The sequence below is a fragment of the Microtus ochrogaster genome, chromosome 19 (assembly GCF_000317375.1).
Source record: "Microtus ochrogaster isolate Prairie Vole_2 chromosome 19, MicOch1.0, whole genome shotgun sequence".
Classification (NCBI taxonomy): Eukaryota; Metazoa; Chordata; class Mammalia; order Rodentia; family Cricetidae; genus Microtus; species Microtus ochrogaster.
Window position 1 is genome coordinate 47,467,300 of NC_022021.1, and position 15,494 is coordinate 47,482,793.

Below are 15,494 nucleotides of genomic sequence, written 5' to 3' on the forward strand. Positions count from 1 at the left end.
GAATACATATATGAAATTCACAGATTAAATAAATATTATTTTTAAAAAGACTTGAACACAATAGATTACATAATATTGGATATAATGGATTTCCAACCAGTCAATAGGATTCAGGGTTGTAGATCAACCTAATATCTCAACTGAATTGTAACAGTCTGGAAAGTAACAGAACTTCATCAGTAACTGAAGTCAGTGTGACCAGGACTGTGTGAAGGAAACCTAAGTGAAACAGGAAAACTGGGAGCAAGCAGAGAACTGGAATGGGGGCTGGGAAGAGTGGATGCAGAAGCATATCCAAAGGGAAAAGGAAAGCCACCATCTGTGCTGGGACATCATCAGAAGCGTAAGTGGCCGGGATGCTGAGGGAACGTGGAAAGTCCCAGCAATGTGGCAATGGGGTCAAAACGATAAAGTGAACAGCCTGAAAGATCAGACGGGAAAAACCAGACCCAACTACAGACATTCTGCCTCCGAATGCTGCCTGGGCAGGCCTGGAACTCACTACATAGCCCTGGGTGATGTCAAATTCATGGGAACCCTCTGGCCTCACTTTCCCAGATGACTGGATTATAGGCATAACTCTGAGTAGACCTGGGCAAATCTGTGCCTGTGCCTAATTTTTAACAAAACATTTCAAAGTATGAAAAGTAGAAACAAAGATATAATCTAAGAATATGATATAGAAAATATTCTATAGCTATGCAAGGTTTGTACCTTAAGCTAATTCCACAAGAGCACAGAGCCATAAGGTTAAAATCCAGTCACAGTTTTATAAAGTAAAACTGCCAAGTCAGTGGGCTCCAGCATGTCGTAGTACGCCTGTGGCGGAGTTTCCAGATGGCACCAATCGAGGTGGAAAACCCAGTGGAAATGAAGAGAGCACCGTCCCTCAGGCTGGGGTCCCACGGACTGGGGTCCCTCGGGCTGGGGTCCCTCGGGCTGGGGTCCCACGGACTGGGGTCCCACGGACTGGGGTCCCTCGGGTTGGGGTCCCACGGACTGCGGTCCCTCGGGCTGGGGTCCCACGGGCTGGGGTCCCTCGGGCTGGGGTCCCAGGCTCAGCTGAGAGAGCAAGAGCAGCAGCGTCCATCTCTCTTTGGTTCCTGACTGCAGATACAATGTGAGCGGCTGTCTCACTTCCGTACCACCATGACTTTCAAGCCAGGATGGACTGGACCCCAAACTTTAAGGAAATATAAGCAAAAGTGATTCCTTTCTTACTGAAATTGCTCTTGCGAGGTAGTCTGTCACAGCCACCAGAAAAGTGATTCAAAGGGTAGTAGTTATTTATATAATTGCTAAAGCTAATATTTTTCAAATAAATTTTGAATGGCCATGATGTGCGTGTGTGTGTCTGTGTGTGTATGTATCTGTATGTGTGTTTAAAACAATAATTATGAAGAAGTCATAGATTTAAGAGAAAGTGGAGGAAACAGTAGAAATTGAAGGGGAGAAGAAGAAATAGAAATAATGTAAATACAGTAATCACGTATGGAATCCTAAAAGGATTTTTAATTAGAATAATGGATAGGAACTAACATCCTGTTTTAATTTCATTTCCAGTTGATGCGATAAAATAGCCCCCCCCCCCCAAAAAAATCCTAGAGGTAAAAAGCTCAGAGTTCTGGCCTAGAATCCTCACTGCCAAGACGTCAAGGCACTAATAACTTGAAGCAGCTAGTCACATCAGTAGAAGAATAGAGACAGAAAGAACGTACACACGCTTCCTTCTTCAGTTATACAGTCCAGGACCCAAAGTCAGGGAATGGTGAGGTTCACCGTGGGGCGGCGTCACTCCACACCAATTAATTAATCAAGGCAATCCCCAAGGGTAACCTGATCTAGACAACTTATCATTGAGAATCTCTTCCCTGTGAAGCTACATTGTGTCAGGTTCACAAAACGAACCAACTATCACACCAATAGCCCCCAGAGAAAACTCTTAGCAGGCTATGAGCACAGGAGGGCCCAGAGATCCCACTCACTCCACATACGCCAAGAACTTCACAAGAAAAGCAGCCATCAAGACGGTGTTTGTTAGAAATGGCAAGCTCCTCAGGGCCAAACTGTCATCAGATGCACCCTGCAGGGGCGATGCTACACCTGTCACCTTTCTCCAATCCTGGGCAACCGAGTCAGCTCCCTGTCCCAGAAGTGCAGGGCAGAGTAAGGCAGCCGCATCCTAAGGGACGCTCCCAGCACCATCCCTACAACACTTTATCCCCAGAGCTAACCTGCACCCTGGGGCAATGGCCCAGCCTTGGTAGGCACAGCACCTCCCACTCAGCTCTTCCCTCCTCCCACCAACGCCGGGAGTGCTCCCTCCAACCCGGACCCGCCCACCCCGCACCGTCCCTCCGGTTGCGCTACATCCTGGACCAACCTCCATGTCAGAGATGCTACCAGAGCGCCAACAGGGCCCGTGACACTGGACCAACTTTGGAGAAGCCGGCCAAGAGCGGGGACGCACAGGCGCAGAAGAAACGCGGAAGCGCCCTTCCCAGAGTCCCTGTTTGTGACGTCGCCGCGGGCGAGACTACATTTCCCACAATTGAGTGCGAGTGAGTTTCCGGAAGCAGGGAACGGTGATTTGTAAAGTTTCTGGCTTAGTGTGGTCTGTTTGACAAGAGGGTAGATAGAAACAAGCATCGTCTGCACGTGGACAGCTACAGGGAGTCAGGCTGCCGCTTTTAAAATCTCGGGTTCTCAAAATGAGCTGTTTGAATGTGAGTCGAACCTTTGACGGCAGTGACTTTTAGGGTTACTGCTTACTTTGGTCTGTATGTTGTGATTTAAAACTCGCCTTCTACAGAATGTTTTAAGCGTTGACCATTCTTCCCAGGTTCTGTATACAGAAGCTCAGAGGCACATTTCGGGAGATCAATAATGATCTTTCAATAATGATGGCCATTCGCAGTGGGGAAGCTGGAATATGGAGGCCATCCAGCAAGAACAAAGGGCAATTGCTAAACACCTATGCAATAGCACTTGGGTAGGGCAGTGTGATAGAACCGACTTCCCAAATTACACGCTTAAATCAGGTCTAGAGCTTCTATTAATCTGATAAATTGTAGGGGATTCTCCTCTGAACTTTACTCAAAAAGAAATTCCCAAGGTTAAAAGATCAAATGACAAAATTGAACATGGAAAACTCCCTAAGTCAAGAACTGCAAAAATATTTCATGACTTGTAGCTCTTTAGACACCTCTGAAAAGCAGCAAAAATTGAAAACTAGATAGACAAAGCAATGGAGGAATTACTTGAGAAATTCAGAAAGTGATTGTAAGAAGAGATGGAGAAACTCCAATGGCAGTGGCCACAGAAATAGAAAAGGCCACAACTTAGAAATTCACAAGGAAGCACAAAAGACTCTAAATAAATAAAGCAATATCTGCTATAAAAAGCATTGTTGGAAGTAACGCAGTATCCAACCTCGATGTAGATTACACGGCCACAGTAAAACCTGAAAGCCATATCACTAAACAGACTGGAATAAAATATACCATCTAGGCCTGGACAGTGGAGGCGCACACCTTCAATCCCAGCACTCGGGGGGCAGAGGCAGGTGGATCTGAGTGTGAGGCCAGCCTGGTCTACAGAGGACAGCCAGAACTACATAAACCGTGGCTCATAAAAAACTAAACACACACACATACAGAGGACAGCCAGAACTACATAAACCGTGGCTCATAAAAAACTAAACACACACACATACAGAGGACAGCCAGAACTACATAAACCGTGGCTCATAAAAAACTAAACACACACACACAGGGGGAGGGGGTATGTGTTGTGTGATCAAGAAACAAACCAAATGGTTACAGCCCCAGTTTTGACAAAAGTAGCAAAAATATATACTGAAGAAAATACTACTTTTAAAAATTTATTTATTCTTCCTGCATGTATGCCTGCACACTAGAAGAGGGCACCAGATCTCACTACAGATGGTTGTGAGCCACCCTGTGGATTGTTGGAAGTTGAACTCAGGATCTCTGGAAGAGCTGCCAGTGCCATTAATCACTGAGCCATCTTCCCAGCCCCCAAATACCTTTTTAAATAAATGATGTGGAAAACCTGGATTCCATATAAAGAATACAAGTAGACCCACATCTCTTACCCTGCTGCGAAAAATCAAAGGTCAAAGACTTTAAATTTCTAAGTTACCAGAGAGGTAACCAGATTCCAGCAACATAAGACATTATCACTGGAACCGACAAATGTGATCACATGAAACTAAGAAGCTTCTGCCGAGCAATGGGAACAACAGTAGAAACACCGGAGAGAGGAAGAGGTGAAAGAGTGGGAACAATTGTTGGCCAACTGTATCAGACAGAAGTTTAATATCGAGGGTGTTATGAAGTACTACAAAAGAGTTCATAAGAAAAAGCAAATCACTAATCTTAAAAAGTGGGCAAACGTTCTGAAAAGACCATTCTTCAAACGTGCGATGCAAACAGATAATATGTGAAAAGGTGTTCATGGTCTGAGTATTTGGAAATGCGAACTAAAGGTGCTTGCATAAAAGCAAGTCTGGTCTTACACACTGGAAATCCCAGCATCTGGGCACTCGAAACAGGACCATCAGAGGTCTGAAGTCATCCTTAGGTACACGGCAAGTTTGAAACAAGTTCGGTATGTGTGGTACTTCACTCAGAAAGAAAGCAATGGAAACTGAAAACACCAGAAGTATATGCTTTAAGCCAAACTCTGCAGTAAAGAACGCTACAAAGGCAGTGCTCCTTCACACAAAGGAAAACACCGTCAGTGGAGGCTTCTAGACTGCAAAAATGAGGACCAGGGAAGAGAGAAAAGAACATGTGATTTGGGGCTTCCAGAGAGGCTTCGCTCATGAGTTTTTCCCTACTGATTACCTGATAGAAATAGCTGAAATCTATGCAGTGTGTAGTAGGAATATGTGCATTCAAATTGTTCTAGAATTCAATGAGGAATGTTTTTCCGAAATGAATCCCTCAATGGTTAATTCAGATGATAGTGTTGTCAAACGACATATCAAAACTACTCAAATAATTTGGTTCAAAATTGGACATATATAGGAATTATTTCTCCAAATGAGACATACTAATATATAATTTATATGGGAAGCACTCAATATCACTACAGGATACTGACACCTCATAACTTGCGATCCATAACACGGTAGCCTGCAGGACCCCAGCTATTCTTACCATAAAAATCATAAATGATTGAGGTGCTATATCTGCAAATTCCATTTATTACACAATTGACAAATATATCAAAACCATATTCTACAGCATACACAACTATGGCTACTTTGGGTCAATTAGGAATGAGCACTTAAAATGAAGAATGCCATGAGTACCTGAAAAATACCCTTACAATAGAGAAAATGAGAGTACACATCAGAAATGAAAATTTCCGATAAGATGAAGTTGAGTGGGGAGAAGAGAAAATAAGCAAGAGTCGTAGTGTTGGCTATAAAGGACAATGGCTGTGTTGAGCATGTAGCTGGGAGTTAAAATGAACAACCAAAGAATAAGACACTAGGAAATGAAACGTGCTCTCCAGAAGCTCAGTGCCCGCTCTGAAGAGACAGCACAGTTGTCTTCATACCATCAGTTTTCTTTTTCAAAAAACCAAGAATCCCATTTCTTTGATTATTTTGTTTCTGTTGTTTCTAACAAAAGCATATATGAAGCTTTCCCAGTGTCCACCTCGACATAGTATCTCAGTCAACATCAACTACTAAGCTGTATCTTACCAAAATGAAGAGGAATATGTTTAAAAAAATAAGTTGTAATAATAAATGAATGTGTATCTTAGTATATTCACTTAGTATCATAATTTAAAGGCAATTTCTGAAAATGATTAATAAAATTAGACATTACTAAAAGCACGTAATTGGTAAACTAAACCTTCCTTCTTTTATAAACAATATATTATGTGATGCAAGACTAACAATATTAGAATCAGCATAAAAAGACTGAAAAGCAGCCAGGCGGTGGTGGCACATGACTTTAATCCAAGCACTTGGGAGGCAGAGGCAGGCGGATCTCTGTAAACCTGGTCTACAAGAGCTAGTTCCAGGACAGGTTCCAAAGCCACAGAGAAACGCTGTCTTAAAAAAAAAAAAAAGACTAAGAAGCAAATTATTTAGAGAAATGAGCTCTCTGAAGATCAGGGGTGTGCGTGTGGCTCAGGATGTGTGGTTGACTGGTCGATAATGAGAAGTCAACTATTTCAAATTAGCTTCTGTGGCAGTTTGAAAGAAAATGGCTCCCAAGGGGCATGACACTTGTAGCCTTGTTGGAAGAAGGATGTCACTGTGGAGGTGTGCTTTCAAGTCACATATATGCTCAAGCCAAACCCAGTGAGACCATCCATTTCCGGTTACCTGCAAGATGTAGACATTTCAGCTACCTCTCCAGCACCATGTCTGCCTGAACACTGCCATGTCCTACCATGGCAATGGCCTGAGCCTCTGAACTGTGAGCCACCACAACTGAATGCTGTTCTTTGTCACAGGTGCTGTGGTAATGGTGACTCTTCATGACAACAGAAATCCTAAGACATGTTCTACTTGAGCAGTCCCCTCAAATTCTCTCAGTCCCAGCGTACATATTATAATTACATATTTCAGCTGATGTGAATGACTCCTAGCAGTGAGTATACCGTTATGCTGAAGAGGTTCTATAGTAAAACCCTTTGATAGAATTTGATATAAAATACAAGAGTCAAAAGGGCATAACTTTATTATAAAACGCATGATATAAAACTAATTGATAAGTGGATGAATAATGATATAACATAAATGATAATATGCTACAAATTAGTTGAAGCACATTAACACTGGAACAGACTAACTATCCCACTAATTGCCAGTAGTTATAATTAAAATGCTACCTAGATTCCTTAGGCCCTAGTTTTTTTCTGCTACTTTGATAAACCCCATGACCAGAAAACAACTTGGAGAAGAAAGGGTTTATTTCATTTTACACATTACGGTCCGTCATTGAAGAAATGCGACGCAGGGACCTAAGCAAAGATCACGGCGGAATGCTACTTACTTGGCTTACTCGCAGTCTCATTTGGATACGGTTGGTACACAGCCCAGGCTCATAGCCGAGGGCTGCTCTAGTCCTCTGTGGACTGGGACCTCCTATATCATTGTGCTAAAGAAAACGTAACAGTCATGGTCATAAGCTTATCTGATAGAGATGATTCTTAATTGACGTTCCCTCTTCCTGGATGTGTCATGAGGACAACCAAGGTGAGCCATCACGCCTCACTAAGGTAGATACTTTAATGTCTATAGCAGAATGGAATTCTATACACAACATTGACAATGCATTTAAGAACTGCTCAGTTTTATTTATAAAAGCCACTAAACTTCATATTCCAATAATGTATTATATGATTTCTGAAAAAAAAAAAAGAAACAGACGCTTAAGTATCAGGACTCACTCAGTCCTATTCTTCTGATAAAATTACCTAACAGTTGTGATCCTATAGTTTTCAAAATTGAGTTTATGTTATAACTTGTATTTATAACATATTGATATCCTCATAAACTTAAGTTATCTATATCCCAAAGTCTATAATGAGTTTTTCTATCACATCAAAGTCCCCTATGAATTATAAGCAAGATTCCATGCTGTGTTAAATTCTATGCATCCAATTCATGAAGTTTGTCTACGCTCATTTCCTGAAGGTCTACATGATGAGGAAAGTCTTGCAACACTGCTTACAAAGTGCTTTTTACTCTTTGCTTCTCCCAGTGTTATATAGCTGACTGTTCCTTCCCAAGTCACTACGTATATATGAAGTTTGATTAGAATTCACTTGTGGTTAAAGAGGACTTCCCACATTATTGGCATTTGTAGGGATTCTCTGAAATCTAAATTTTGATGTTGCATAAATACAGAATGCTCAAGAGAGTCCTCTTCTTCACCATTATAAGGTCTCTCCAGTATGAAATGTTGGATGTTGAATAAGGGTTATTAAATGTCTTCCCTTATCCCTTTTATTTGTAGAGTTTCTCTCTCATATGAGTTCTCTAGTGTTGAAGTATCACTAAACAACTACTGAAGGCTTTGAGACAGTGTTTACACTAATCTGGATTTCCTCTGATATGAGTTCTGTAGTGTCGAGTAAAGCCTGAACAATTTTTAAAGGCTTTGCCACACTGTTCACATTTGTAGGGCTTCTCTCCCGTGTGGAGTCTCCAGTGATGTTTAAGGTTTGAAGAAGAGTTAAAGGCCTTGCCACACTGTTCACATTTGTAGGGTTTCTCTCCAGTGTGAATTCTTTCGTGCTGAGCAAGGCTTGAAGTATAACTGAAGGCTTTGCCACAGTCTTTGCATTTGAAGGGCTTCTCTCCAGTATGGATTCTCTGGTGTTGAATTAGATTATAACAATTATTAAAGGCTTTGTCACATTCTTTGCACTTGTAAGGTTTTTCCCCACTATGTATTCGCTGGTGCTTCATAAAAGTTGAACAAATGCTAAAGGCTTTTCCACACTCATCACATTTATATGGTCTCTCTCCAGTGTGAATTCTTTGATGGTAAATAAGGTTGACAGAGCAGTAAAAGGCTTTGCCACATTCCTTGCATTTGTAGGGTTTCATGCCACTGTGGATTCGCCGATGCTTGTACAGGTAAGAAGAACAGCTAAACGCCTGGTCACAATCATCACACTTGTAGAGTCTCTCTCCTCTATGTATCTGTTGGTGTTGGTGAAGGCTGGACGAACAGTTAAAGGCTTTGCCACATTCTTGACATTTGTAGGGTTTCTCTCCGGTATGGGTTCTCTGGTGTTTAGAGAGGATGCAGCGAACGTTGAAAGCCATGCCACACTCTTCACACTTGTAAGGTTTCTCTCCGGTGTGAATTCTCTGGTGTTTGGAAAGTGTTGAGTGGACGTTAAAAGTCTTCCCACACTCCTCACATCTGTACGGCTTCTCTCCAGTGTGGATTATCTGATGCTTCGAAAGCGTTGTGCGAACGCTGAAGGCCTTGCCACACTGCCCACACCTGTAGGGTTTCTCTCCAGTGTGGACTCTTCGGTGAACAACAAGGCCTGAACAGTTGGTGAAAGGCTTCCCACACTGCTCACACCTGTAGCGCTTCTCTCCAGTGTGGATTCTCTGATGCTTACCCAGATACGACGAACAGCTAAAGGCTTTGCCGCACACCTCACATTTGTACGGTTTCTCTCCAGTGTGAATTCTTTGGTGCTGTTTAAGGCTGGAAGAATAGTTGAAAGATTTCCCACATTCTTCGCACGCATAGGGTCTCTCTCCAGTGTGAATTCTCTGGTGCTGAATGAGGACTGAGTTTCGATCAAAGGCCTTCCCACATTCTTTACATTTATGGGGCTTTGATCCTGTGGGGAAAGGGTTGAAGGGTCAGTACAAGCATATGTATGCCATCATATTTTATAATTGTGCTGCTCAATTTTTAATATGAATACTTTAAAATTGTGACTATATTTTGACACATAAAGACATCATAAGGGGAAAGTACAGACATTTGCACACCTATATCCCTAGTAGCATCATTTAGAAAATACAGTTGTAACAACCTAATCTACCACTGAACTGAGAATGTGAAGACAATGTGGAACAAACAAATAATGGAGAACTACTTACCTTAAATAGCCAAACTTGACATAACACCTAAATAAAAAATTCTGAAAGGGCATTGTACTAAAAGAAATAAACCCATTATATAAATACTCTATTTTTGGTCTTACATAAAAACTCACAGTTAAAACACATGTCAAACAGGAAGCCAATGGTGATTGTGATAGATTGGTTGGAGGAAGAAATACAAAAATTTTTTTGAGCATACAGTCTCATGTTTCAAAGCTATAAAATCTTGTAAAGATTTGCTACATAACACTTTTAAACAGTATACAATATATATTTCAGAGAGTGTTATGTTTTACCAACAATAATATAAATACTTTTAAAAAATCAAATTACAAAAAAACTTTCTCATTTACTTACAAGTGGCATAAGTCCAGCTAAGGGGAACATGTCTGTCAATAAATACAAAAGTTGCACAATTTCTGGGAACACCCACTTAGAGGGCTTCAACTATTGAGTATCCAACGAAGAGAGAAAATACACATGGCTTGAAATCAGGAATGATATTTTTATAGGCAATGGTAACAGTTTCACTCTCAATAGACCTAAAGCATAGATATCTTACTTTCTTACATTGTCCTAAAGAATACAGTAAGTAAGAGGTAGTATCATCTAGAAAAAACATCATGGGTACAGCTGAGCATATTATCATGAAATGTAAAGGAGTCGAGAGTAAAAAAAAAAATCAAACACAGAAAATAAAGTTGGAGGATAAGAAAAAAAATGAGGTTGGGACTCATAAAAATTGGAAAGAGTATCAAAGATCTACTAACGGAGTCTATCTAGATATATAGTTTTCAGCTATGACTACATACTTGTAAAAGCATGGCATTTTAAATTTAAAACATTGAGTGTGTGGCAAAAAAAAAAGTATAAAAATACACCCAACCTTCATAGGAATACATTATCAGACCAGTAAGATGGCTCAGAAGTTAAAGAGCATTGACCCCAAATCTGTCTGAATACCTCTTCTCCATCCCCACAACCACACGGCAGAAGGAGAAAATCAGCTCCGGTGTCCCTTGTCCTCAAAACTGGGAGTGTCATGTGTACACACATGCACACACACGAGAGCTCTGAGGAAACTGGCTCGACTTATGATCATGTCAACGAAACCAGAGATGCTTATCTGTGTGTCCCTGTCCTACTAAGGCTTTTAGAAGTGTGTAGATGTTTTCTAGTTCAGAGGAAGCAAAGAAAAGCCTATAATAATCTAGACCTTCCAGGAAAAAATGAAAGGACTGGGGCTGGGAAGATGGGTCAGCAGTTCACACGCCTGCCACACAAGTATGAAGACTGGGGTTCGGATACCAGAATGTTTGCAAATGTGGGGTTGCCATGGTGTCTGGCTTGTGGTTCCAGGGCTGGACGATGAAGACAGGGAAATCCCTAGAGCAAACTGGCTGAGGGGACGAGCTCTGAGTTTGTCTAAGAAACCCTGACTTCATGAATAAGATAGGAGAGCGATCAAGAAAGCTTCTCAACATCAGCGTTGCTCCTCCAGAAGCATGTGTGCATGTGAATCTGTATGCACACAGGCACCCAGACACGTGCAGATGTGAATACAGACAGACACTGCACAGAGATACAACAAAATGAGGAATGATGATAAAGGACTTTGGCAGTCACTCCTAAAACATCCAAAGCTTCCTGGAGAGGAGGATTATCACGGTAAACATCATACAGGAAAAGCCTTTGACAGTAAGAGGTTTCCAGCAAAACACAACTTCTCAATACACACTTTACACAGACTTGTCATTTGTTGGCTCTACTGTGCCCGTTCCTACACACCTGCATGGCTGGCAGCTGCTGATTGTCTCTTCACACTCCAAGGCTCTGTACCTTGCTCCAGAAATGTGACCAGATACGGCTTAGAGAAAGCAAGACCTGTTTGGAAAAGAGAACAAGATGCTTGGCTGTTTCTTCTAGAAATTATCACATGAACCCCAGTTCTGTGCTTATAAGGAAAGAGATGGTACACAATTATGGAAAATCCTGTGTTTAAATATTCCATGAAATACAGGATGCTTAGGAGTAGTTTACAACCTACAGATCCTGAACCTCATTCCAGGAAAAGCACTAAAGTTTTTTTTTTTTTTTTTTTTTTTTTTTTTTTTTTTTTGGTTTTTCGAGACAGGGTTTCTCTGTGGCTTTGGAGCCTGTCCTGGAACTAGCTCTGTAGACCAGGCTGGTCTCGAACTCACAGAGATCCGCCTGCCTCTGCCTCCCAAGTGCTGGGATTAAAGGCGTGCGCCACCACCGCCCGGCAAAAGCACTAAAGTATTAAAGATGAAGGGTGGGACACTTTCTTTAACACATGGGCTCCATGTCTCATGCCACTGAGCTTCTAACATTGCTACCACAGGGTGCACACTAGGAAAACAAACCTGATAAAAGCACAAAAAGAGAATGTTTCTTAGCTATATTGATATTTCCCCTAATTTTTCCTTTAAAAATGGGCATACGAAACTAATCGGCCAGCTGCAAGGGTGGCGGCACACACCTTTAATCCCAGCACTTGGGAGGCAGAGACCAGCCTGATTTACAAGACAATCTCCAGGAGAGTCAGTGCTACATAGAGAAACCCTGTCTAAGAAAGAAAGAAAGAAAGAGAGAAAGAAAGGAAGGAAGGAAGGAAGGAAGGAAGGAAGGAAGGAAGGAAAGAAGGAAGGAAGCTAATCAATCAAAAGCACAAACTCCCATAAGATATTCTACAAATGGAGGAAGTCACATGTTGACAGTGAATAAATAATTCCCTGTTGACGTGATCCTCACCCAGGAACACCAGGTTGCTGTAATTCTCCAGCATCACATCCCTGTACAGATTCCACTGAGCAGAGTCCAGACATTCACACTCCTCTGCAGAGAAATTAATGGCCACATCTGTGAATGACAGAAGTTCCTGAAATAAAAGTAATTATCATAAATTAATCAAATAGGACAATTTAACAGCAAAGACATTTGAATATTCTAAATACACTAAATGTAATACTAATATTTTCTTTTGTTTCTCCCTCTCTGTCTGGTATTCGTGTATCTGCGATGCCCCTAAAGCAGATTTTGAACTCATGACTCAATTGCATTGGTCTTCAAAGGTCTAGTGTTAGCAATACATGACACTACCTTTTTTACCTCTTACTTTTAAATTTTCTATATTTTAGCTCCCCTGTCATCTTAATGTATCATGTTTCAAAATGATCCATGAGGGCAGTAACAGTCTTACTGTTTAGATTAACTTGTAAAAATGAGAGATGTACATATTAATGAAGGGTTATATAATGTTAGCTGTATACTTTGTTAGATAATACTAGCTAGATATATACCTTCCATGGTCCTTAAATAATTTTGAAGATTCTGTGCAATAATAGCCTAAGCATCCTGCTCCGACCTAACTGCATTGTGCACCCACTGATCAGTACTTCCCGTGCATCTCTTCCTTATATCACTGGACCATTGGAAACACCCATATCCCTTCAGTGTCAGTGTGATAAGTTCTCTGGAGTCTGTCTATGGCTGAGATCCTGTGTTACTTTCCAGGTCCGAAATAATAAACATATCTATATTGTCATAGACAAGATTCTGCTCTTTCAGACTGAGGGGCCACTGATAGTGGCACTGGGATTTATCTCTACTACATGTACTGGCTTTTCGGGATCCTATTCTCTTTGGATGTATACCTTGCTCAGCCTAGATGTAGTAGGGAGGGCCTGGGACCTTCCACAAAGCAAAGTGCCTTACCCTCTCTTAGGATTAGAGGGGGTGGGATGGGAGGGTGTGTGAATGGGAGGAGAGGAGGGAGTAGGAATTTGGATGGGTAATAAATAAATAAATAAACAGATTTTGCTCTTTGTAGCACTGGACATATGTGTATGTACTTATGAACATATGTAGAGTCTCCACCTTCCCCTCTCTGCAGGATCCCCCGAACCTTGTCAAAAGACTTTCTGATGGAGACCATAAAGTGCAAAGTCACAAGGATTCCCTCAGCTATCTGCAGCCTAGTCTTAGAATTTCACTCTCATGTGAATTGTACAAAGTTGTTAGAAAGGATCATGGATAAGAACAGCACTGATACTCAGTTGGTACCCAAGTAAACTGGCACGGACAGTAGGAAAAGCACTGTGCGTGTTCTTCAGAAACCCATAAATGGGAGGTCCTTCTGTCTATGTGTTGCTTTTATTGGTTAATGAATAAAGAAACTGCTTTGGGCCTATAGAACTCAGCTAGGTGGGGGAAACTAAACCTGAATGCTGGGAGAAAGAAGGCAGAGTCAGTGACAAGTCATGTAGCCCCACAGGAGATGGATGCCAGATCTTTACATGGTAAGCCTCAGCCTTGTGACGATACACAGATTAATAGAAATTGGTTAAATTAAGATGTAAGAGTTAGCTAATAAGAACAGTATTAATTAATTATTAGCTAATAATAAACAGTATTTAATTAATACTGTTTCTGTGTGGTGTAGGAAGTTCTTCTGTTCACGTGTTGCTTTCATTGGTTAATGAATAAAGAAACTGCTTTGGGCCTGATAGGGCAGAACTTAGGTAGGCGGTGAAGACAGAACTGAATGCTGGGAAGAAGGGCAGAGTGAGAGACGCCATGGATCTTCTGCCTGAGATGGACGCCAGTTAGAATCTTGCCAGTAAGTCACAGTCACGCGGTGATACACAGATGAATAGAAATGGGTTAAATTAAGGTGTAAGAATTAGCCAATAAGAAACTAGAGCTAATGGGCGAAGCAATGTTTTACAGTGACTACAGTTTCTGTGTGATTATTTCGGGTGTAAGGGCCCGCTCCGTCTCTCTACAACATCTGCGTGGCATTTTTGCGCCTGAGCAGCTGGGATCTAACTAGCAGCCTCCCTACTGCACATAACTTTATGAATGAACCAGCTACTTCATTCCCAGTAGAGAGCTCCAAAGAAACTGATCCAAGCCTGTATTCCATGGTAAGTGAGGTGATCACAGTGGACAGTCTTGGTCTTGATGTCTGCACGTAGCTGGTTTTCATGACCCTGTCACCGATGTGGTCTCCACTACAAATGAACAATGGCCTTTCTAGAACTCGCACAGTGCGATGGCCCACCTGCTCTCCATTGCTTCTTCATGCTTTCAAAATCAGTACCACGTGACGGACTCATACATACAAAGGGCAGCTGCCAGCTTGAAATTCAGTTTTGACCTGCTCCAGACCGTAGCTCACTGTGCTGAGGCCAGAAGCTAGTACCTCAGTGGCTCTGGTCTATTTTTAATCACAGCTGATTTCTCAGTCCCTGGTACCAAACATCAGTTCTATAGTGCTAGGCTCTTGTTAATCACAGCTCATTTTTCAGCCCTAGATGGAGAGAAACCAGCACGAGGCAGAGGAAACAAACTGGGGGTTATGGGAATCTTTTGAAACCTTAAGCTTGCCCCCAATGACACACCTCCAAGCCACACCTCTTAATCCTTCCCAAACCGTTCACCAATAGAGACCAAGTATTAAAGTATATGACTCATGGGCTCATTTTCATCCAAACTACCTCAGAAGGTTTTTCTGGTTTGTTGACAGAGTTAAAACAGAGCTCAGAATACACTGTGGTACATTAATTATTCAGGCTTTAAACCTTCACAACAACCGTGAATAGTTAACAGAGAGACAGAACGGAAAGTGTAAGAGGAAAGAAAACAGTCCCTGCACTAAGCTGAACATGGTCTCTCGGCATTGTATTCTCAGGATATGCCAAAGCAAACCTGTGAGGGATTGACCCATTATTTTATTCGGGACGTGCCAAAGCAAACCTGTGAGGGATTCACCCACGATTTTATTCGGGATGTGCCAAAGCAAACCTGTGAGGGATTCACCCACGATTTTATTCTCAGG

At 41.7% G+C, this 15,494-nt stretch overlaps 1 protein-coding gene and 1 pseudogene across 1 annotated transcript in view; both read right to left on the minus strand.

Annotated features, from left to right (window-relative positions):
• LOC113455438 (zinc finger protein 58-like) overlaps window positions 1-2,471 on the minus strand; it is a 97,467-nt gene extending 94,996 nt beyond the window's left edge. Inside the window, exon 1 of the mRNA XM_026783855.1 lies at window positions 2,384-2,471. Coding sequence (XP_026639656.1) covers window positions 2,384-2,389 — 6 coding nt within the window. The 5' untranslated portion in view covers window positions 2,390-2,471. The remainder of the gene's footprint in view (window positions 1-2,383) is intronic.
• Window positions 1-15,494, minus strand: part of LOC101996990 — a 31,758-nt pseudogene that overhangs the window by 12,693 nt on the left and 3,571 nt on the right.